The sequence below is a fragment of the Megalops cyprinoides genome, chromosome 2 (genome assembly GCF_013368585.1).
Source record: "Megalops cyprinoides isolate fMegCyp1 chromosome 2, fMegCyp1.pri, whole genome shotgun sequence".
NCBI classification, from domain to species: domain Eukaryota; kingdom Metazoa; phylum Chordata; class Actinopteri; order Elopiformes; family Megalopidae; genus Megalops; species Megalops cyprinoides.
The window spans coordinates 32,539,148-32,564,862 of record NC_050584.1 but is presented as its reverse complement, the minus strand read 5'-3'; the positions used below and the strand labels follow the sequence as shown (position 1 = coordinate 32,564,862).

Sequence of the window (25,715 nt, the reverse complement as noted above, 5' to 3'; positions counted from 1 at the left end):
CCCCTTTCAATCACTCAGAAAGGGACTCTCTCCATTCCCTGCAGCTTGCTTCAGAGAGCAGATGTTTAGTCACCTGTGTTCTGAAGTATTATTCCAACGATTTGCTCTGTCTCCAGGAGCGAAAAGATCGAAATCAGGCTGGCCTCTCAGTGGAACTCTGTAAACAGTGCAGTGAGATGCATTCTCTGGAGCAGACTGCTGCTCAACAGAAGGCCACTGGGAAACACTGGGCCTCTTTTTGTTGCCAGAGAGCATACATCGGCTGCCTTATCTGGGACCTTGAGCAATCAAAATTAGATGGTTTTGGGATAAGGAAACAAAAACGCACTTGTGCAGCAGTTTACAGAGACGTGCGATTCTGAGTATTCTCCTTTGGCCTGTGGGGTCGAGAATTGTGAAAGCTCCCTCTTTCAGTGGAGCAAGGGCACAAGCAGGGCTAAATGTGCAGCCCCTTTCTTCTTTCACACGCTGTCCCCAGCCAAGATGTAATGCTCTCACAATGTCACTACAACATTACATCTTGGCTGCAACATCATTGCAGCCACCACAGCAATGTGATAATTTACTGGTCAGTTCTTGTTACTGCACGGGTGCAGTTTGTCATGGAAAGGTTTTTTCCCCAGGGGCTGAGCTACATCTTTATGCTGCTTCAGAAATTCCATTTACAATGTTGGATCCAATGGAAATATGCATTATGTAAACAAAAGTAAAATGGAAGTTGTCTGACTCTTTTAAGTTACTAGACCACTAGGATAATGGATGCAATAGTTTATCAGGAAACATCACTTGCACATGGATGTGATGCCAGAACATGTGATTTTGATCATACAAACGTAGGTGTGAAACAGAACCATATCACCTCAACATCTTTTTTGACAATTTTATTCCTGTGGAGGAAAAATGAAATTGTACAAAAATAGAGCTCAGAAGACCTTTTATAAATGTTAATAATACTAATACTAACACTAATAATAATAACAGATTCCTTACTGAAAAACAATGTCATTTTTCATTGTTTTAAAATACTGTAAAAAAACTTTGCTCCTTTCCTGTTTGCAACATAAACTGTGTGTCATTTTCAAAGTAACATTTGAAGCTTAAAACATGAACCAGCAAGGGTCCAAAATCAACAACATTACCGATGCGAGGCACACTCCAAGGAGCAGAATTGTGGTCCCTGAAGGTAAAAAGAAAATCACAGAGGGCCACTGATCTCCACAGAAACTGAACAGGTAGCTCACACTGTCCATATTACTGTGAATGTGCCAGAGAATGCTATCTTTTCATGTTCTCCGGAAGCAAGTTCCCCTCAACTCCTCAAGAAGTCTCAAGAAGTTTAAATGTTAAATGCACATAAGCAGAAAAGGGTAGTCTCAGCTTCCTATCTAATTAATATTGAGATCAGTGGGTACAGCCACTGTTAAAGGTTCAGCTAGATGTACTTGTAAGTCGATCATTTTCCTTCTTTGATTTAGCCTTAAATGTTAGATTAAACAGGTCATTAAACTTACTGCATGCTTCCACATTAAAAAAAAATTGAAAAAATGAAGATATGAACAAAATAACCAACAGCATCATCAACCAAAAGATACATGGCCACTTCATAAATAATAGACATCTGCTATTTGTGAGAACAAGTTTCATACAAAATGATAATAAATAAATAATTTAAGCATAATAAATACTTTCCCTATGGTACAAAAATGCAAGAAGATGCATAGCATCCAATAGTGATGTTCAGTTTGTGCTTGATTGTTAAACAAGGCATTGTGGAAGCTGATGTAGGTGGAGACACTGAACATACTGTAAGTCACTAAAACTTCTTTGCTTGCTTGTGTTACTGACAGATATCATCAGTGCCCTACAACAGGGCCCTCCACACTGAGAAAAATGAATGTGGATAAAACAAAACAAAACACTCAGTGTATGAGGCACACACTGCCACCAAACTACCAGTGCTGGAGAGCCTCCTTTCAGTAAACACAGGACACAAGAGACACTTGCTTCTGAACATCACTGATGATAATAACCCCCCTCACAACACTTTTTTTTTTCTCTCCAGATCTCATGAATAAGGCACACATTGCCACATGAGGACAACCCATTCAATACAACATGAAAATAAGGTGGGGTCAAAGTAAAGTTAAAATCTGGGAGAGTCGTGATATTTATTTAGACCTGCACATTATGGACAGCTTAATGACAGATAATGCCCAATTTTCATTTCTGTTTAACTAAGTATGTTTCTGGCAAATTTTCCAATATGAAACATATCACACATATTCACTCGGACCACACAAGTATTTTCAATAGTTACATTGAAATTTTCAGGTAAGCTTAAATAGGTCATGAATTGACCTTTAAAGGTTCATAAAAATAAGAGGTCCATATACATCCTGACTCTTCCAGCAAATAAGCAAAATTAAGAATTACAGTACCAAGAAATCCTGAGAAAAAAAACAATATAAAATATATAATAAACAATAGTTATAATCAAGAACACAGTTTGGATGAAAAAGATTTATACAACCATAAAAAATCACCTTTCAGAGGTGAGCTATAAAAATGCTTCACTTTATATTTTGAATGATACAGAGAGTGTAGACATTTTGGTTTCCATACCTATTCTGCCACTATGGGCTATCAATCTATAGTGTGCAAACCAATGAGGAAAAGCATAATTCTAAGCAAACCACTGCAGTTACACTAACACAGTGGAGACCTCTCTAGAATATACATTTTTCCTTCCTTTAGTTCATTTACATTTCTCTCGTGTCTATTGATGTGCACATATTTTGACTCCATGCCTTGAGCAGCTTTTCCCCACAGAGGGGGGCTTTTAAAGGCAGATGAGAATAGGAAAGGTGGTTCTGTTCTGTACAGCTCCTTTACCAAAAAAGAGAATGAGCTATGAGCATTATTGAGGTGGAAGAGTAATGGCTAGGTAAGGCTCAGTGTGTGAAAGGACAACTTCAGTAAAAGTAAGACATAGCAAGCTCATGCGAAGAACTGGAAACATACAATATAATGAAAACAACATGAATAATTTCGATGCACAAGAAAAAAAATAAAACACAAATTGCATTGTATCAAATAAGTCTGTCAAATATTTTCCCCCAAACAATACCAGCCATTCATATGCTTACATAGTATAACTTAAGTTATTGACAATACTCATACTAATACTACACCTATAGAAACTACTCCACAAACCCTGTTTTTACTCTCAGACAGTTGTGTTTGGATATGTAAACATTACAATCACTGAGATGAATTTGCCTTTGAGTTATCCATTCTAAGTCCTTTACCACCACTTTATTGCTGAATGTAACTGATGCTGTTCCAACACACTTCAAATATCTGTAGTCCCAATCATGCAGGACATGGAAACAATCTCCTGTGTTAAGAATTCAAAATAAACCACTTGACAAAAATTTTCACCACAACAGACAGCAGATGCCAATGATGGAACAGTAATAACTTTGCATGACCTGCTTTGACACATTGTGTATGATGAACTAACCTGCAGTATATACATTTCACAATTTTGCTCTTTGCTTTGGTACAGTTGTATATAGTCAAGGTTTTACTTCAGTTAAACAAAGGAATCTGATTTTTAATTGTAAACATAATCCACTATCATCTCTTGCGATCAAAGCAGTGGCATGTGTCCACCTCGATGTTTTCAGAAACTATATCATGCTCACACTATGCACAAGATCACTCATCAACCCTCTAAAAAAGACGAATGTACTTCTAAGAGACTCCTACATACACAGACACCTCTGGGTAACTTCATTCATTCAGTATGATTTGAATATGTGATGAACAAGTGTAGCAAAAAGAGGTTTTCTAATTGGCATCAATGACCATCAGACATGACTGAAATGTGAAAGAGTCTACGTGACCAATAACATTCACTGGGCTAAACTCACTACAAGAATATGACCAGCACATGGCTCCTCCCTCCTGCACTTGATGATCTCCTGGTTTGAGAGGAAAAGATCTGTTTATGCATTATAGTCCATCAGTCCGGGTGTATCCACCATAAATCCTACTTCACTTTGCCACAGTGGAAAAAATGTGGTGCCAAAAGTATTATTTAGTAAGAGTTATAAAACTATTTTAATGTAGCAATATCTACTTACAAATTGCAAACTAATTTTATTAAATTTGAGACCGCAAGAGAAGGACAGCTTACTATCAAACAGTGATACATTTATACATGAAATATGTGGTCAAATGTTCTTTGGAAAGTGATATAGATCAGGCCTATACAACTACTGCTAATTACCACATCTCTGCTTGATCACATCTCAGACATTGACTAGTGTAAAAGTACCTATTGACTGGAGGCATTGAACCACTATACTTTTATATGTGACATGCACCATTGGAAGTTGACACAATTGCAATTTCATTGTGCTTGCACAATGACAATAAAGTTCTTGAATCTTGAAAGCAGAGCTGCTACCTTTCATTATTTTGGCCCAGCCTAAATGACCACTTCATAGATTCTATGGATGAGCTGCCACAGTGATTTAAAATGGTTTAGGCGTAGTAGCATCACATCAGACTTTTTAGTTATAATGTATTTTTTACTACATGGACTGTTGAAACCATACCATTTTAAATGTCGTGAACATCTTTGCTCCTCTACACAGACATATTCCTGCACACTATAGGCCTATGTACAATGCTTTCAAGAATGGTTAATGTTAAGGGCACTAGAGAGCTGCTCTATGGTTCCTGAATGCTGGTTTGTGTTGTTGTGGTCCTGGTTGTGGTTGCCCTCTGCAGTTTCTATGCTGAGCTGGTTCCAAAGGAACACAGACCACAGACTATCTTTGACTTTGTAGGACTCATCTCTCACTTGTTGGATGGCTAGACAGTTCTTGCTGAATAGCTGGTCATGATACCTCCTGCATTGCTCTTTACTCTCTCTGTTTACACTGATTCCTTACATGGTACCAGTGTTGTCCCCTCCCATGCTGCTTCCATTTTACAAAGGTGAACTCATGGAATTTGTTGTACCCACTTTACTGAGGAATCAAACACCAAACCCACATCTCTAGCAGAGCAGGTGGAGGAAAGCACTGGACTTCAGAGTAGAGATTCTGTGCTCACGGACATCACAAGCCCACGCTGCCAGGGTTGTTCCTTCTATCTTTTCTGTGCTCGTTCTTCTTGTCTTCCATCCTGCCTTTCTTTTGCAGGGGGAGCACTGGTCTCTCAGCCCACGCAGCTGCAGTTGGCGGCTGAGAGCAACTCGATGGTCTGCCAGACGGTCTTGGCGTCCATGAAGGACACGGCTTCATAGCGGGTGGGCCGGCAGCAGGGGCGGGTGCTTACTCTCTTGCCAGAGATGTTTCCGCTTTTCATCAGAGCCTTGAGAGCCAGGTCATAGTTCTTGCGGGAGTCCTCACAAGTGCCCACACAGTACTTGAAAAGGACAATTTCATCTGAGTCAAAGCCCAGCCCCAGGTCTCGAATGCGCATCTCTTTCTTCTGGATCCTGCAGTCTTTGGACTTCCTCCGGTTTGTCCGCTGGCTCTTGGGCGTGCCTGAGCTGGAGGAAGACCGCACCCACCGGCTCTGGTGGTCCTCCACCTCCTCAGATATAGATGGATTTTCTGTGAGACCAAAATCAAGTACACATTGTGAGTGAACAGAAAGATAAAGGTAACTCCAAGGAATGTCTCATTATCCTTAATTGTGATTGTCACATAAATATAACATAAGGGGTGTTGTATATAACTTGGAACATCACGATAAAGACACAGCTGCAGCACAAAAGGTTTGAGATTATATCCAGTGCTGTTTGAGCCAAGAAAAACATACACATGAGACCAGCTCTACGTAAGGACTCATTCAGTCCTGATGTTGAGTATCTTCAGTTTCTGTGGTCTTTCATTACAGACAGGCCCTCGACCACCTAATTTATCCCTCGCCTGCATAGAACCAATTTAGCTCCCCAGCCCAGTTCCAGAAGTATATGTGTTTTAAAGTAAGATGGAAAATCTGCTGGACTGTGACCCTCCAGAATAGAGATTAAGGAGCTCTACTCTAGCTGTACTCTATAGAATATCATTGTTGTAAAGATGTTGGGAGTGATCCTCTTTTGAGACAAAAGCCATATTTATGTGCTTGTTGGAAAACTCCCATGGTTAAAATTGTGGATAACCAAGGTCAATGTGAGTAGTAGTATTAAATGTGTAGGGAATATTTGGGCACATGTGTTACTACACTGAAAGTTGTAGTGGGTGTTGAAACAGGGAGTGAAATTCCTCTGATTATCAGCTGAACAGAGCACAGAGTAATGTAAGTATGCAGGGCAATTAGCACTGGGGGAAACCAGTTCTTGGCTAAACTTTAAAGGAGCAGGGTGTAGATTTGTGCGTTAAAGGAAAAACAGCACTGCTATAGTGGGGACAGCCTTCAACAAGCTTGCATCAATTCAAACAAATAATAGCGTAAGAATTTACAAATACAGCAGAGAAGCTGCTACTGTTCTGAGGTGGTATCTTACCCTGAGGATGGCCAACTTATTTTCTGTTCTGCACACCCTTAATACGCTTGAATTGGAAAATACACTTCCAAGGGAGTGCGTGTCTATTTCATGGGTGGATAGCTCCTTTTTGGGTTAAGTGCTGCACCACAGAAATCCTGCTCACATGTCAGTTCATGTCATTCTGTTTATGGACACTGTTTAAGCTCCACACAACCAGGGAAAAAATCTCAAATAATGTTCCCGGGGCAAACAGAATGAGGAAATGGGCTGTGTGAACAATTTCAGGCTATGTACACTGCTCTGTTTAAACATGCCATGAGCTTTTTGCATTATTTCACATAATTACAAAATGTTTTTGCAAATGGAGAATAATGCCTCTCGCACACTGCTTTTCTGAGTAGCTCTTTTGAGCTGTTTTAAGTTCAAATGCAGTAATCCCATTTACTAGATTTTTGTTTAGCTACCAGCCCAGGAGCTGCTATGGCGAGTGAATATAAAAATACAAAACACTGCAATGAAAAGCTGTTAACTGTGGGGGGGGGGAAATAGTGGAACTACGTACAACATATAGGAAGTGCGTAAAAAAATAAATAATATAAAATAATGTATAATATGTATAATAATAAATAAAAATAAATGTAATATTCTGGTTTGGAAAAGTTCAACATGTTCATGTCCTCATCTCTGCTGGGTTTCAGTGAGTAAGAGCGTGTAGTGCTGCCCTGGGTCTGACACGCACCGTAAGACCCGTCCCAGGAAGATTGGATGTTGCCTCCCTCTTCAAGCTCCTCCACTTCTGGGATGTTGGTAGGGTGCCAGCCCACCTCATCTTGGACCCGCCCCACCACAGGGCTGGGCTCTGCTCTTCTGCTCTCCCCTGGAAAAGCCCCATCCACCAGGGCCAGCAGAGAGGACAACATCCACAGCATCACCTGAGGAGACCACACCAACAGTGCCATCACTCCACTACTGATTCACAATGATGTGGCTGAGAATGGGATAGCACCTCTTCACAGTCATACTGTTGTCCTGGCAGTAGCCAGTACAGAAAGGGTCTATGGAGCTAAAATGAAATAGCTATGATCAAATACTTGAATGCATCATTTGTAATTTATAGCAATATGTGCCAAAATGGATTTAATAATTGTGCAGTGGAAAAAACCTGCTGTCCACTATCTATTTCCAGTTACTTCTTGAAGCTGTGGATTACACTTATTTTAACCGCTGTAAATTTTTAAAATCTGATTTTCTGCATCCAGGTGTTATGACGTAGGAAGTATGTAAAAAGAATTTGCGGTTTGTTGTTTTCATTGAATTGAGATTAAAGACCCCATGTGGCCACAAAGAGTGTTTTGCTGATTTGGAAAGGAAACATTTGACAGTTATAATCAAGTGACTATGTTGCCATAAGGCTTGCAGGTCACACCATGAGGGAGGCAACAATCGCTAGTCGTGACACAAACTTGAGTCAGTGGCCTCTCAAAAGACTCTGTTTCACTCTCTACTCCTCTAGATAACATCTCCTGTCACAGCCTGCCCACAGTTGCTTAATTTGATTTGCCTCGTGTTACATAACCCCCCCACCGAGGCTGTCAAACTTCAAGCTGTTGTGAGTAAGCTGATCCTTTCTGTCCCAAGCAGCCCCTGACATAGAAACACCTCCTTCCCTTCCTTCACCAGGGCCAGCACCAGTCACCCATGGCCTCTTGGGATTGCAGCGGACCACACCTTCACCTCTTTAATTACTTAATTGACACTTAACACCTATCAAGGCCTTGGGCAGTTAAATATTTAAAGAGCACTCATAGAATGGGCATCTCTGCCTGATGAGTGTACTGGCCTTGATGAATGGGTCTTGAGGAGGAAAATGGCAGATCTGACACACAGACTTACAGAGTGATGTAGCATAGGCTACATGCAAAACCTGTGGGTCTCTTTGTGGTTATATACATTGAGTAAACAAAGAATTACAATGTGAAATGTCCTAGGTATATTGATTTATATTCTGAATTAGCTAATGAAAACACTAAGAGGCTGACAATGGAAAAGTTTTAATGTTCATGAACTAGTGCAGGAATAACTATGAGCACACAAGCATAATCAGAGATGACATGTTTGTTTTGGGGCAGGGTCCTTACTTTCCAGTTTCTCACGTGACACTGGACACCTGCTGATGACACAGTGGACACTTCCTCTTCCAGCCACCTTTTCCCATCTGGAGAAGAAACAAAGGATCACTCGGGTGAAGCTTTGGATTTCAGACATTCCACAGGATTATGCACACCAAAATCTCCATGTCCTTCGACATCATCCCCCCCAGTGTAACACATCAGTCCTTGGTAAAATTCTCTGTGTGTTTAGTGTCACTGCATTATAAGTCTGTTGCATTCAGCGAGGCCACATTACTAGTCTCAGCTTGTAAGCAGAAATGGCTATAAGACAGGTCCAGTGTCCACAAATAGACATCAGAAGAATGCTTCAGGAGCCTCAGATGTTTATCTTGAAAGGACAAGGGGGACTTTGAACAAAGCAGGAAATCTGTGAAAGTCTCATTAAATTGTAAAGACAGAGCTGTCATAAGATTCCTGACAGATAGCATTGTTAATTAATGGACTGTCACCACATTTTTGATTTCTCACATTCCAGTTAACATTAGAAAGGTCCATACTTCAGTCAATAATCTTTTTCATTCTTTCATTGTTCAGTCAATAATCCCTATAACCCTCTCAAATGGAATATAATAAGCAAATAAGGTTAATAGTGCTATATGGAATAAATATTGAGCTTGAGATATCACATTTCCCTGTACCCATTTTAGGTACTGAAACACAGACAGGCAAAGTATAACATGATTTATGATTTCTGTTTGTTGGCCCTGTACAGACTCTGCTGTGGAAAGCAGTGTCCCACATGATTAGACACCTTAAAGAACAGCCAAGGGGAGGTCTTCAGGCACCATCTCCCAGGGCCTACAACAGAAGTTCAAGTGATTTAGGACATGTTCAATACCTGTACCGCTCTGCTCTTAGCAGCTCTGTATGACCTTGGATGCTCTTAACAAAGGACTAAGAAGAAACACCATCCTGTAAAGTTACAGACGTCTAGGGTACTGCAGGACATCGTTATTAATTGGTCACCTGAGGGAAGAATGCCAGAATGCAAATTTAAGAATGACTGAGCCAGTCCAGTACACAAAGTTGTGGCTGGAATTTATGTTGGTGGGCCAACAGAAGGGAGTCTTCAATCCTCCAATCCTTCAATCAGAGTGCACTGATGGGGAAACTATGCTACAGGTTGTGCAGTTTTATTTTACCTCACTGATGCCTATTTCTGTAGTCATTTTCAACCTCAAATCTTCGTGCAATGTTCCAGGAGGAATGTATTCTCTGCATTTTCACAGCCACCTGTCTATTATGGACCAGGAATCAATGGCCCCTAAGGAGGATGAGAGGAAAATGGATAGTATCAATTCTCTCTCAGGAAGGCCCTGCTGCACAGGAAGCATGCTCATTTGCAATGCAAACCAGCCAGGGCAAAGGTGATGTTTGCTAATGAGGCCATATGTGACTCGGAACAAGCTACAAATATCTGGGGAATGTGGACAAATGTGTTAGTATTAGAATGTATTAGGATTAGTATCAGAATGTGTTTAATTAAATAAGCCTCTTCTGTACCCCTTCTGGCAACTAATGATAACATCACCAACAACAAACCTGAATAGAATTCCAGTTTATTATGTTCCTAATCTGATAATAGCAAGTAATACATTTAATGTAGCTTAAATAGCACATCTGTGGGTGGTTGCAAAAATGTACTTCAAGGACATGGTCATAAAGACATACATTTTCAGGAAGAGGTATTAATAGAAAGATAACTTGCAATCAAGAAACTATAATGTTTTATCTCAGCCTTTAATATCCCTTTCACAGCTCACGTCTTCTAAAAATAGCCTTGAAGATGAGCCCTTGTCTCTTTGCCTCCTGTAACCTAAATGGCATGTAGGAACATTGGACAAAGGTTGTGAGAAGACTGGTGGAGTCCAGTTACTCTTGGTGCCACAGCCACCACAAACCATGGGTGTAATCAATACTGTATTGTTAAGTGTACTATTACTACTACTACTACACCTTAGTAATACTAATAGGAAACAGTGTCAGAAAAAAGGGAAGAATAATCCATTTTGAAGGAGTATGAAATTTATCTTTGCATATTAACATTGATTTATGCTTCAAATTTGCATGCACACACAAATCATACATTGACACAACAGTGCCCTTTGCCAGCTTAAGACCCTTCATGTCTACTGTGTTCTCACAGGGCAGTATGTAGCTGTATGTACCAACCACTAAAAGGGGTACCTCTGACCAGTTGTTCCTACTGGTCAATTTCCTGTGATAATATCATCAATCAGTTATTGAATGTGGCAGTCTTGTGGTTAGCTCCACAGCCTGTCACATTGTTACAAAATCTAGGATGTGCGTGACAAGCAGCACAACCCCATATGCAACCAGCCATTATGGTCACAATTACATCATTTCATTTGTGTGACATTTTTGTGCCACTCTGATTGCAAGAAGAACAAATCAGCCCTCAATCTATGGCAGTGGCAAAATAACAAATCCCTGTACTATTATAGGGCCTTGTGTTTGGGATGAGGTAATACTAACCTAAAGGGGCCAGCTGTTGGTAGAGCATTAGGAATGCTGCACAGGAGCACATGGGTAGGCTTGTTTAAAAGTGACAAAGTGAGCTTAATTAATCACGCTGTAGCTGTATGGTATAAATATGAGAGCTTCATTTTCAAGACATCCATGTGCAAAAATGAAGTCATCCAAATTTCATTCCTGCTCACCGGCATCACAGTGGGCACTGAATTCCACTCCATTAAGGGAATTAGCTCATGGTTTGATGAAAGGCACAGAAAAACTTCTTAATCAAACCCAGTGCTGGGGGCAGAATTAAACCAGCCTGAGGCCTAGAACTCTTCAACCCTGGCAACAATCTGAGAGCTGATCACTCATGGTTATTAACACAGGAGATTAATGACCCCTTCTGGAGGTGAAACAAGGGTCGAAAAGCAAACTGTTACCCCTTGACCTCCTCACAGCCCAGAGCCCCATCTGAGCAGACGAGAGATGAAACCCAACACTAAGCAGCAGACTCATTGAAACCAGCACACATTGATTTAAGTCTGATGCATAGGTAAAGGACTGCCAGTGTCGCTCAAGAAGGACAATAAGAAACTTTAAAGTTACAGCTGCTAGTGCTTACACATCTTTAGGTAGTCTATACGGACCCATCATTTAATTTTGCCTAAATCAAATTTATTTACACGAAAACAATTTGTACCTCACAGACATGGTAATACGACAGGGATCATCTGGATTTCATGGTGTTCTACCATGTAGAAGCTCAAGAAATGGCCACGGAATGTCTTTGAGAGCATGTATGAATCAAGCCAGAACTGCTTGTACATGTGAGTTTGCATGTACATTTTCCACTGAAGCTACATCCAAGCTCATGTTTCTCACAAATTAACAGGAACTGGATTCTTTTTCCATTAAAATCTGGTTTCTATGCCATTTTCTGTGACTGTTCTGCACAAATACTAAACTGTTAATATAAGCTATAGCAATATGAATTTTACAAGAACGTGTGGCTGTGTCTTGCCATTATGCATAATTATTTTATCATCATTAAAACAAAATGGAAAAAAGAGTTATTCTTTTTCCACTGCGTTTACTTTCTATCACTTACATGAATGCACAATCAGGTTATACCAAAATCAAATGGTAGTCATTTTTTCCTGCAATGGTGAGACAGGTCACAGCACTAGCTCAGGCCTGCTGAACCTATACTGCTTAATTGTCCCAAATAGAGAGGTTGCAATCTCCATCAGTCATGCTCAATCATTAACAGTGCACTACTGCAGGAAGTCAAAAGATGTAGTAAATCTGGACTGCATAAAAACTGCCAACTGCTCAGTATTGCTTCATAGCTTCATAGCTGACATCACTTCAATCATGGGCAGCTCAGGTCTGTTTCCAGTCTGCATGATGCCTTCCATAAGTCTATAAAAACAAATGGGATATTATTACTTTCTCATATTCTTAAGATGTCAGTCTCGGCCTCTGCACAGCCTTAGTGGCAGATCAAAATTTGGAAGAAACTGGCCAATATATAATGTTCCAAACATTGGCAACAATGTGTACTTCAATTTTAGATGTGTAAATATCTCCTTTTATGTCCCTGGAAAAGCTCAACAGGATGTAGTTTTCCACTAACAATGTTGTTTTAAAATAATACATCAAATAATACATTCAATAAACAGGAAAAGTAGAAAGTAGAAAGTGTCTTGAGCTTGGGTGTCATTCACAAGTAAGGATTATGGCTGTTATTATTAGACCAGCAATTATAATGGGTGACCTAATCTCTCCTGTCACTTCAAAAGAGGGCATGTCAAAACAGGTTTCTCCCTGTGAACTGGCCTGGGCACTGCCATGCTGGTTTAACCAGCAGGCCAAGGGCCAAATGCACCTCCCTGGACATAGCCACTTATGCCATCAGCAGCTCACTCTGCAGCAGTATACAGCATGGCCAAAGCAACGACACAGGCTTCTATCCTCTTAGCTACCCTCATCTGAAAAGAAGAAGTCATATACATATATGCAGTGCACCATTAATACTTCTTGGATAGAAAGGTTGGTTGAACAAGAAAAGAAAAACAACTGAACAAATCACAAAAGTATAGTACGTTCTAGTCATTTGCATACGTGCACCATACGTGCTCAATATACCTTTTTTTCTTTTAACATGTAATAAAAAATAAACTGGTCAATGACCATGGCCCCAGCTGGCCGTAACACAGTTTAGCAAAGACAGGAACTTCGTATAACAACCTGTTGCTAAATGCAGGAATATGACTCAGTTAATATAAAGTTGATAATTAGTGTCCTTTGCACTCACATCCTTGCTCTAATAGATCAATGTAACAACATTAGGAAAAGCTTTTATGATCCAGTTGTAAATTATAAGGTCTTAGGACAATAGGGAAGCCTATGAAAACACCGCAAGTGCATTCATCCAGATTATCATAGACCAGCAGAGGGGAGCTGGCTACAGGTGACTACCCTAAATGAGAATTTTTTCTAATTTCTTAAATCAAAGTACTTCTACAGTTCACCTTTAGGTTAACTGTTCTTGACTAATAGTTACTTAAAATGACAGCATATGAGTTTTTTGAGAGATTTCATTGAATATATTGATATTGTTATGATTTTCATTACAAACTGTGTTTGACTTTAAGACAAAAAGGGAAGAAAGTATGTTTCCAAATCTTGTTTCAGACATACAGTGGGACACAAAAGCTATGCATTTGCAATACGTTTTTAGCATGAGATACTGAGCTATCATGTGCTTGAATACATTTACAGATTCATACATTTATTCAAAAGATTTAAAAAAAATATTGTTCTCAAAAGTTGGAAGTCAGGCCTAAATACATTCTAGGGTTTGTTTACAACTACAATGCCTAAATTCAGAATTTGCCTAACACATTTCCACTCCAAACAGGGACTACAATTCTTTCAACTTTTTCTCATCAAAGACATTAATATAATATTCTGACAGTTTAAATTGAATTCATCATAAACCACACCCTGCTCACATCATTGCACTCTAAAATCAAACTGCCAAATTGCATAATGACACTGGGAAGAATGTAATTGTGTTTGAGTAAATTTTAATTTAGACAATGAAAGAAGATGGGCCAATTGTCTTTTCCCAAAATGAATATCTTGAGCCGTGTGTCTGCAAACTCTGTACAGTCATGAAATCTCATTTTTGGAACAACTACTGCATGTAAGGACCAGATTGTTTTTCTGCTGAAGTGCAATAAACATAATTAGCCACTCTGGTTATATGCTACCTATCATGATGTCAAAGTTTTAGTATGCACAAATAGCATGGCTTCATATTGTACTACCAAGGATTTAAAGGTCTGGTGGATTTTCACTATCAGAGTGAAGAACCATTCAATACAGAATATGTGGGGGAGTACCAAGTACCCCATAAGTACCTAATGTAATACCCATTCACGGGTTCAGGTGTGAACATTTTTAAAATAGAGGTTCACTATTTTTCCAAGGCCAAACACTAGCAATACACTAGACTGCACTACTGTCTTTTAACTGCCCTATTTTATTTGAATCAACTTCCTGTGACCTTCTGAGCATTTTCTGACAACCAGTAATGACAACTTGTAGGCAACAAGACCAAATGAAAACAGGTCAGACCAAGGTGTTTATGTGCGTGTGTGTGTGTGCGTGTGCGTGTGTGTGCGTGTGTGTGTGCGTGTGTGTACGTGTGTGCGTGTGTGCGTGTGCAGGCACCTAGTGTGTTGACATGAGCACGAACAGCTTTCAAGGTCAGTGCTCCAGGTTAGAACACTGTGTTTAAGCCTTACAACCCCAGGAAACGGCTTTTATTTTGCTTTACAAATTAGGAGGGCATTGTTTGCATTCTCCAGCATTCAACTTCCGCACAGCCGTGGCACGATTGTCCAGCTGTGTTCTGATCCCTGTCACATGACATTGCTCCTTGCATAGACCCAGCAGCTTGTGGGGGAGGGGGGTCCTTTCCCATCTCCAAATAGTTTATCTGCTGAGTAATGTGTATAGCCACTTATCCCAGAACTGGATTTCTAACATAAACTGTCAGTAAAAAGCAATCCACTCTAAAATCAGAGGTGTTCTCTCAGTCCTGCCCCTTGGGTGATCATTTTGTGGTTAGAATGGTGGTAAACATTATTATTTAATTTGTTCTTACAATAAAAGCTCTGAAATCAAGACCTAAGCTTAATTCTGAAAAAAAAAAACTGGTGTAATGAGCTACAAATCGGTGGTGCGAGAATTCCCTAATATTTTGCATTTTTGGATATAGTTTCAAGTTTCAAGGCAACAAGATTAATGAGGCATCTTGCCACCCTTTGGTCCCTGACAGACCAAAAAACAGCAGGTATTCTTTTTTTTTCCATGATCTTATGATACACTTAAGAACACCATTGTCCAAATGAACTCTCTTTTATCTTTCATAACTTTGACTAGATCATGCCACAGGCAGATCGTGAAGATCCTAATTACCAATTATAGGGTTGCAGGCATTAGTCAGGGAGCAGAGGTGTGTTTGAATAAGGAACCCATTCACACTCATGAGGACATGAATGACTCACACACAGCCCAAGAGCAGCTCACTCTGTTTATACTGATGGCATTGTGCAGCATTCCACAGCTTTGTGTTTATAATACACATTTCCAAACTCTAAGTCACTCTCTCTGACATATGACTGGGAGGGGACCTGGTTCCTCTGTACAAATAAACCAGCCCCTTACAATGTGTCCTCCTCTTTCTGTACGTACTGGAATCTGACTCATTTGGCTGGGATTTCCATTCCCTGTAATATCGCTCACGAATCTGAGCTCACACACATAGTATCATAGTAACATAATAATGTCAAATAAACCTGACATATACTCCATTACATCTAAATTAGGATGCCTCATAAACCCGACATATACCACGTATACCAGTGACTTCGGAAAGAATTCAGACCCCTTCATTTTTTTTGCACACTGTATTGTGGTATACACAATCTAAAATCGATTAAATGTATACTTTTGGCACTCATTCTACACACAATAACCCGTAATGACAAAATAAAAAGTTTTTTTTTCAGAAAGTTTTGCAAATATATTAAAAATAAAAAACTGAAAACCACAATCAAATTGTGTCAGGACATAGGGAAAGGGTATAAAACCACTTCTAAAGCTTTGAATGTTCCCAGGAGCATAATGGGCTCCTTCATTTTGAAATGGAAGAAGTTTGGAAGCACCAGGACTATTCCTAGAGCTGGCCGTCTGGCAAAATTCAGTAACCGGCAAGAAGGACCCCTGTCAGGGATGTGACCAAGAACCCAATGGCCACTCTAACAAAGCTTCAAAAGTCCTCTGCAGAGATGGGAGAACCTGCTGGAATGACAACCATCTTAGAAGCACTCTGTCAATCATGTCAATCATGGTACAGTGGCTAGACATAAGCCACTCCTGACTAAAAGGCATATGACATGACAGCCCACCTGGAGTTTGCCAAACTGCGCTTAAAGGACTCTGATGGCATGAGGAAAAAGATTTTCTGGTCTGATGAGACAAAAACTGAACTCTTTGGGCTGAACTCCAAACGCTACGTCTGGCGAAAACCAGGCACTGCTCATCACCTGGCTAATACCATCCCTACAGTGAAGCATGGTAGTGGCAACATCATGCTATGGGGGTGCTGCTCAGTGGCAGGGACAAGAAGACTGGTCAGAATTGAGGGAAGGATGCAGCCAAATACAGAGAGGTCCTTGAAGAAAACCTGCTCCAGAGAACACACAACCTCAGACTGGGGTGAAGGTTCACCTTTCAGCACGATAACAAACTGAAGCAGACGGCCAAAACAACGCTGAAATGGCTTCAGGAGAAGTCTATGAATGTCCTTGACTGGCGCAGGCAAATTCTGGACCTGAAACCCATAGAACATCTATCTGTGGTGAGTACTGAAGATCGCAGTACACAGGTGCTCCTTATCCAGTCTAACTGAACTTGAAAGGGTCTGCCAGGAAGAATGGGAGAAACCGCCCAAATTTATGTGAGAAAAACTTGTACAGACTTACCCAAGAAGGCTCGAAGCTGTGATTGCTGCCAAAGGTGCTTTTACAAAGTACTGGGGTCTAGATACATATGTAAAAGAGATTTCAGTTTTTATTTTAATAAGCGTGCAAACATTTCTAAAAATGTTTTGCTTTGTGATTAAGGGTTATTGTGTGTAGATTTTTGGCCAAAAATGTATGCATGTGATCCATTTTAGATTAAGTCTATAACACAACAAAGTGTGCAAAAAGTGAGGGAGTCTGATTATTTTCAAAAGCCACTGTAATATTCAAATTATAAAGCTTAAAGATTTGTCAGGCTATTCATATCGTATGTTCAAAATCTTATGAGTCAGCTGAAATGACAACAACCACACTTTACTAAACCAAATAAAAACATTTTATGATTATATCATAGCATGCTGACCAGATCTTTTCCCCTTGTCATCTGTGCATTTTTCCTGTAATCGTAAGTGTGAAAACAGGGTAATAGAACAAACAGATGAATATCAGCCAAATTTAATAGGTTTATTAAGTGACAATGAGGGCTGTCATATTCCATCACCTAAAGTGGTCATGAAACCTTCTGATTTGCTATGCAGTTCAATTATGTATTTGTCCAAAGGAAACCTGCACTGGACAGTTTGAGTAATATCGACTAGAAGCAGAGTGGATAACACCTCTGGATACAGTCAGCACTTTAGGCACTCCTGTAATTGATGGAGCCACCAGTTTAGCACAGAATATCTGAGCAATATGAGACTTATCCCTACACAACTCCAGTCATCCAAGCTCTCCCTCTTTGAGAGAAAAACTGTCTGAAAAATCATAAAACCCATGCTTCAAAATTAATGATGCATTCCAACACTTATACCACCTCCAGTCTATAAAAACAATGCTGGACAACCACAGAGTATTAAAGTATATAAAGTCCCAAAAATAAAATACTGAGCAGGTTTTTTTCATTTTCATGCTTAGCCACTTCTATTTAGGAAGCATGAGAACTCAAATGTCATTAATTTCTGACAGGCTGCTACCCAGCCAGCTGATACTGCAGCTAACGGGGCCCATTAGGGATCAAACTGCAGTGGGGGAAACACAGGAGTCTACCAATATCAAATCAGGCATACCTTCCCCTTCATGGAGGTACAGATATGCATTACTCCAGTCTCTGTGTCTGCATTTGCCTGCCACTTTAATTTCCATCTGCACTGTCCTAACCCTACCTGGGTATTCATAGTGTTTTTCATTACTACAAAGCCCTGCACTTCATTAATAGTCTCTGGCATAGAGCATCCTGCAATTATTCTGGCACAAAGTGACTCAGCCCAAATAGGTTTTCCTATCACCCCTTTGCCACTGTGCCTCAAGGACAGCATCCAGTATGGTGGTCCGCAATTTTTCCTTCTCTTTGCACATCTGTTTCAGTGACTCTGAACAGACTCTGATCTGACTAGAAGTTATTAAAGGCATCAACCACTAATCACAGTCATGGAACAGAGGAGCAAACCGAGAGAAGGCTTCTGTCTCAAGGAGAAAAATAACAAATGCAACCTTATGGCCAAATCAAATCGCATTTTACTGTATATGCTGTCCCCACCTCCACATACCATACAATTTCAAAACATTTTCAAGCTGCAACATTGGGTCACATTCTGAAAGAGTGCTATACTTTGGAGGCAGGACATAGGGGATGGTCTCATGCTAAAACAAAGTGATCCAAAATGATTTCATGAAGCATGATTTATCCATGTCTCCAACAACAGCACCACCTGTATTGATAACAGGGCCTCAACATGATGGCACAGCACAAACCCAGGCATACACCTTGTACTCCTCTCAGCCAGAACCTCCCGCCTGAACATATGATCTTTTGTTCTTGCAGAGGAAGTACTTAACAGAATCCAATTGATCCCCAGCCCCCCACCCGCCCCATTTTTAAGTGAAAGCACAAAAAGATTAAATGAGAAATACCAGAAAGGCACTGTTGAGCTGACACACATGGGAATAAAGGAGAGCAGTAGAGAAAGTAATGTAAAGAAAGACAGATAAAGGTCAATATGAGTGTGCATGTGTGTGTATGTTTTTGTATGTGGTTGCATGTGTATGTGTGTTCAAGAAATCTAAGCATGCTGGATACATGCTTAGATGTCCGCATACATGAGGAAGAGAATTCAGAGACCAACAATTCAAACTTTCCAAACCCAAGCTAGAGACAATTAGATATGATGAACCAAAAGCTGAATGAATGGATGTCCAAGGCCTGAAAAAATATTGCTTTAAAAATGTATCATATGCAGACTGACATGCAGGGCTGTTCTCTTTGATTCTCACAACTGTGAGTAATTAGTATCTATGCCAGGACTATTTACTCAACTCTACAGCTAAGCCCTTTAAAAATCCTCTGGACATCCCTGTTTTAACTACCTGCAATGAGATGTTTGCTAGTTTCAGCCATAAACTGTGCTTTTCAATCTACAATTCACCACTAGCGCTTCTCCTATCAACCCAGTTCCCAAAGATCTTTGAATATTTAAATCAGGTTGGCCAACACCAACACCAATCAAGAGGCCAGTGCATACCCTAGACCACATATCTCACAAGTAATTAGTTCAAATTAAGTTCACAAAGGGTAAATCTGAGCCATCGGTCTGTCTAGATGAACACATGATACTCAAAGCAGTTCCCTGTCCCCAGATTCAGTCTCAGACAGACTCTACAAAGTGACCAGGCAAGTTATTTCAAAGTAAACCACATCATTAATGTATTTCACTTGACTAGAAAGTCATTACTATTTAAGAGTAGGACAAATGATGGCATAAAATTTTCTTGCAGCCACGAATAGTTAAGGACAATAGATGTTATTAACATTCAGAAAACATTCAATCAAATAGTTTTGGACACTTTGATTTAAAAAGGATGATGCATTTCTTATGGATTTTACGCATAAAGGTTTAATGGTAATTTCTTCCTCGTTAAAGTGAAATGCTTCAAATAAAATACCTTTTAGCTCAGGAAATGAACAGAAAGCTAAGTTGTCTCACCTCTCACCAGCCAGCACACGTCAGAGGAAAAAGGGCTTTTAAAAGCTATCAGATTTATACCTTCATGCTGAGATGTAATGCACGCAAATGGTCTCTTCGAAAATGCCACACAAATTGGATAAGGCAATTTGGTGGCTATTTGTGTTACTTACTACATCATTATCATGTCCACATGTAGGTATTTCTGTCATATACAACTATATGATTAGAATTCTTCACACAGATTCTTAGACTGCAATCATTTCAACTCTGTGTATGGATATGATCTCAAGACAGGACCACAGTAAACTATTGTCTGGTTTCTTGGGAAACATGTATGTTGTCATAATGTTATTCATGCAAAATTAATCTTCCCAAATGAATTGCAAAATGATTTAAACAAATTAAACAAAATTAAAAACTCAAAGTTTTCAACTCTAAAAGCACGTCACAGGAACAGAAAAGGAAAACCTAATTTTGAGATGTATTCCACTCTAAAACAAAATTGAGTCTACAAGCATGGAATATTATTCTGGAGTTCGCAAATACTATTATTACTATGTTCACAAAGTGATAAAGTGATTTTTTAAAAATTTTGCTCTTAAATTTCCTATCTGCAGAGTAGAGGTAATTCGGATGTAAACTTCGTGACCATTGTAATGCAAAGCACACACACAATACCCGCACCTTAACTGTTAAAAAAAATGCTCTAATACATGTTCTGTTGGACACCATGTCTCTGTTACTTTTGATTTGGATTACAAAACACATATCAATTTACAACCAACATCTGGCACAGCGAGCATAAAATAAGCAATTATTCCTTAATCTCCAGAAATGCCGCACATTGCTTCTGTTTTTTGTTTTTTGTTTCGTTTGCTTCCATTTTTTGTTTTGTTTGTTGTTTCGTTATACTGCAAGAATCTGAAATATCATCATCCAGATGGTAAAAAGGCGTATGACAAAGTACTCCTGGGGTATGTTGAGGGCAAAGGAGCCCTGAAATAACTAAAAATAATTAAGTAGACATTTCCCTACCTTTCCCCACTATATTAGAACAGTTCATAAACAATGCAACTGGAAAGACTATATGAGATAATTGGTATGTACAGAGAATGTCCTGAGTAGCGTTATTATTTTCTAAGCTTAAAAGAATTTTAGGTTTCGACCTTGCTAAACCACTGTCGTCTGTCTACTAATTCTTGCATTGGCAACCCGTATTACATCTGTAGTATAGTTGACGGTAATACTTCTTTTCTAAAGAGCATGACAGTATATAATTTACTCCCTCCTGATAAACCGCAGCACTGAAACAAAAGCAATCACTGGCGATATACCTCCTGTAAGCCATGCCTGCCTTCTGGCTCATTGTAAGGCATGGCGAATACAAATCGTTTGATCTATACGTGAGACTTAATGAAACACTACTGCTTTGAACACTGTCCCTCGCACTGGCCTAAAAGCAAGAAGAGTATTATACTAAAGTAAAAATTACTCATGAAATAATACAAATATATCAACGCTGGAATGTTTAATTGCAAATATCTGAACTTCCCTCAGAGTGTATAGCTCGTTATACAGAAAACGTCAACAGCAAGAGTAACGCGTAAAGCAAGTGGTATCAGAGCTTTAAAGAGCTTTCCAAACTCGTTAGGATAATTACAAATAATTCAGGAATTCTAACAGAAAATGTATCGAGAATTCATATTAACAGGTGCTCTGTCGCCCTCTTCAGAAAGTGCTTTGTTGAATTTGTACGTGGGAACACATTCGGGTAAATACAGTTATGGAAAGTAACATCAGTGGCTCAGTATAACATGGCCCTGAATATGTCTGAAATTCAGGGGACCGCAAAGAGCGTTACCGTTTGTTCCACTCGAGCTTGTCCGGTCCACTTGCGCTCCAGGAAAGTCAGCACCTTTTGTTCCCCTTTCTCCTCTTTGGCAGCTTCGCATGTCTTGGCAGTAACAAAATCCACACGGAGAGCTCCTTCACAGGAGCATAATTCACTCGGTCTTAACTTTGCAGTCGGGCCGTCCGCTGTTTAATCGTTGGTCTTCAAAGTCTTTGGGTTCATGAACGATTGGAAAGCGCCTCCCTCGGTGTCCAAGCCTTTATCATTCCTACGAGTTATCCTGCGTGGGAACAAACGATGGACTCGTGTTCACTGTCACTAAAATACCGAGGTAGTTGTCAGTGTAAGCCTAGAATGATTGAATAAAGACGAATAAAACACATTTATCTACTGATAATGACACATACAGAACGAGAATCCTGTTGTAGCACTGCCGATAATACACTGGCTAAGCAGCTTTAAGAGTTTGAACAAGTTAAATCAATTTTATATCGTCTGGCATTTATAAGACAGGCATGCCATTCCATATTTAGTCGCTTAGAGGTGAAATAGATAATTCCGAACGCATTTACTCATGTCTATTGTTTGATGTCGTACAGAAATATTCAGAAGCGCACTATATCTAGATTTTGTAGCAGAATGTATTGTTGTTATTACATAGTACTCTGATGTTTCATGAACGTACATATTGGTCTCAAAAGAACGTAAACTTCGAGAACCGAGAAACAAGAGTTTCAAAATAAATTATAAAGGGGCTGCATTAAATATGTTTTAAAGCAAATCTTTTTTAACTTTGGTTAGCCATTTTGTCACTTCTCAGTACCCACCTCAGTTCCTATGTGAAAACATAACCACCACAGCATGTCGACATCAATTCACTTCACTATGGGCGAAGGTCGCATACCAGTTTTTCAACACAACTATATAAACGTTGCTTGTCGCCACAAAGTATCGCTTTTAAATGTTACAACATCCCCATTTTAGACATAGCGTGTTTCCAAGTTCAATGGACACACAAGATATGACACAGTAGTATACCAAATTCATTTATTAAATAATTTAACACTAATACAGACAACAAAACGGACGCTTACCTTTTCAGAACGTGTCACTATTTTCCATCGCTGTCATATGTATGTACATTCATAAATGAAATTAGCCGGGCTATCACCTGAAAATGGGTTGACAAAACAATCCACAAGCGATGGTATTTTATTCCCATGTGTGCCTCGTTATTTCTGACAGATACAACATAATAACTATATCACAATCACCAATTACAGTGCTGCATTTTCTCAAAACATACTGCCATGGCTAAACTTACATCACATAGATCGAACTGGTTTCCCACGTTTTGTTCCCAGTAATGTCAAAGAACGAGAAGGACGAATGCGCATACACCGTTTTAGTGGCTGTCTTCTACCAATGCATGCTCGAATCGGTATTTAAGTATGAGAATTGTCTTCCTGTCTCCGATACCCGTGGAGTTTTGTATCAATGCTTCCTCCGAAGACTGATGAGTTGCCCCTCATTTTAAACCTCTTGGAGTAAAATTCCAGTCACATGACTGTCGAACGCACAGCACCGAAGATTACAGTACCCAGGTAGCTAGGCGTATAATAAACTAAGTAACCTTCTAAGAACAACTTTAATCATACACGTTTTCATTTCCGTTCCATTTGCTTTGCGTAGTGCCTTACTTTCTGTAGGATCTCATTATTTACGACTGTTTCTATATTTAGTCCGCCCTACATTGTCCTGTGTCTTGTTCTGTTGGTATTTAAATACTCCATCAGTACTGTCGGGAGGCTTTGCGCTGCTTGTGGTACCTATTAGCAGCGCACACTGAACACTTACTGTATATCACAACCTGGTCAGAGGGTGTGTTCTGTAAACAAATTGCCCGGTTCACTAAATCAAAAGGAACTCCTTGAAACCAGGGTGCCGTGTTGCCCGTAACAATTTGGAATTTTCCTGATACAATACCATTTACCTGTTTCATCATATTTTTGTATTATTAATGTTATTTTGACTTTGCTCTTAGAAGGCGAGACAAAAAAAAATTACGCACATTGACTGTTTTTACGCCTGCAGTATTCCGGTATTTATGGCACATGTGCGTAAAAACGCACCGTGAAAAAATCACAACGCGCTGAGGCGCTAGTACACATAGGGTGTTGTATCAGTTAAAGGCGTATCCTGCGGTAATTTACCACAACTGGATAGGCCACACTTTCTCTGTGGGGTGTCCTCTAGTCTTCGCTTATCTTACAGCTGATTGTTGTTGCATCGGAAGTAGGCCTATTGGTGAAGCCGCCTTGCGTACACACGCACAGTAAGAGAAAACAAAACATGCTCTGGCCATATGATTTATACAGTGTCAATAATTAAGCTGTGTTGAGTCAGCTGGAACAGTAATAACTAATTGTGAGGATTGGATGCACCACGTGCCTTCCTTGAAAAACCAAACAGTACCATAATTAATATGATTGCAGTCATGCGATGTGACTCGGTGAGGTAGGTAGACAATTGAAATGAATATTCATTTTTAACAATAATGTTGGAGGAAAGTCTTACCTAAAAAGTGTTCTTCCACTTTAAAGAGTATGTTTGGCTTTGACAGCTCTGAGGAGTGGCAGAGAGAATGAGAAGGAAACAAGCTGAAATCTTACATACTGTAGATCTCCCTGATACAGAGCTTTCTGGAAGCATAAAACCATGCAATCTAGGGCCCTCAGCCAAGAGGGGGATTAAATCCCAAAAGAATACACTTCCATCTTTGGGTACTGCAGCAACATTTTGCCAAGTAGCGAGGAAGCCAAGCCTGACCCTTTCCTTCACCCTTGACCATACACCATGTCCAGATTGTGAAGAGGCCTGACGGTGCACAGCCATCGACACTGGCTTGGGTGATGGGGGGCCTTCATGGGGTCACTGAGGAGTGACATACCAAGGCATTCTGCAGCATTCATGTATTCCATAGTCCAGGAAGAATGCTGGCATTCTCTGTGCAGCCATAGTGTTTTCTCACTACCATCCTGCAGTGTAAAACCCAGTCTAAAACCTTGCTCTTGGGTATCCATGGCTTATTTTGGTTCCCACCCCTGTGACAATTCAGCATGACCAATGCGAGCCAATCAATTAATCTAGTGAAAATGGCAGCCGCAAAATTAAAGTATGCAGACTGTTGCCTTCAAGTGCGGAGTGTAAAACTGGAAGTCAGTGCTCTTTAAGAGAGAACAGTGAACTGCAGGAGATGTGCACTGTCATCTGACCAGCTTGGTGATACCGCTCCACAGAGCATTCCACTGGGACCTTTCCAGTCTGCCGCATTTGCCTCATCTAGTCACAGTTCAAGTAAAAGTCAATTATTCTCACCATGCTGTCTCCTGATGTTAAATACTTCACCCACAGTGATTAGTGCTATTTTTTTCCTCAGAGGAATCCCCCCAAGGAGGAGTTTTGTGAAACATTCAAACCCACCTTATATTGTACCTCTAACGCTACTGTAAGAATTGAAGAGGCGCGGGTCCGAAGTAGTTTGGAAGTTGGTATGGTCTTATTGGCATTTGAGCAGTTGCGACGAGAAAGTTTTACAATGGTCGGCAAAGCGTCACAGAAAAACAGTCTCTTTGGGTTTGC

General features: G+C 40.0%; 1 protein-coding gene across 1 annotated transcript; it reads right to left on the bottom strand.

The window, feature by feature from the left end:
* Positions 1-5,183: 5,183 nt before the first annotated feature.
* Positions 5,184-7,470, bottom strand: LOC118770984 (artemin). Its single transcript, XM_036518800.1, has 2 exons — positions 7,251-7,470; positions 5,184-5,633 (listed from the first exon to the last, which is right to left on the bottom strand). The coding sequence occupies exons 1-2, from the start codon at positions 7,468-7,470 to the stop codon at positions 5,233-5,235; spliced, it is 621 nt and encodes a 206-aa protein (XP_036374693.1). The 3' UTR covers positions 5,184-5,232.
* Between the last annotated feature and the right edge of the window lie 18,245 nt (positions 7,471-25,715).

Excerpts from the sequence above, each read along its gene's own strand:
- LOC118770984 (XM_036518800.1), bottom strand. The coding sequence starts at position 7,470 with ATGGCACTGTTGGTGTGGTCTCCTCAGGTGATGCTGTGGATGTTGTCC. Across the intron at positions 5,634-7,250 it reads TTCCTGGGACGGGTCTTACG|AAAATCCATCTATATCTGAG; the intron begins GTGCGTGTCAGA and ends TTGGTCTCACAG.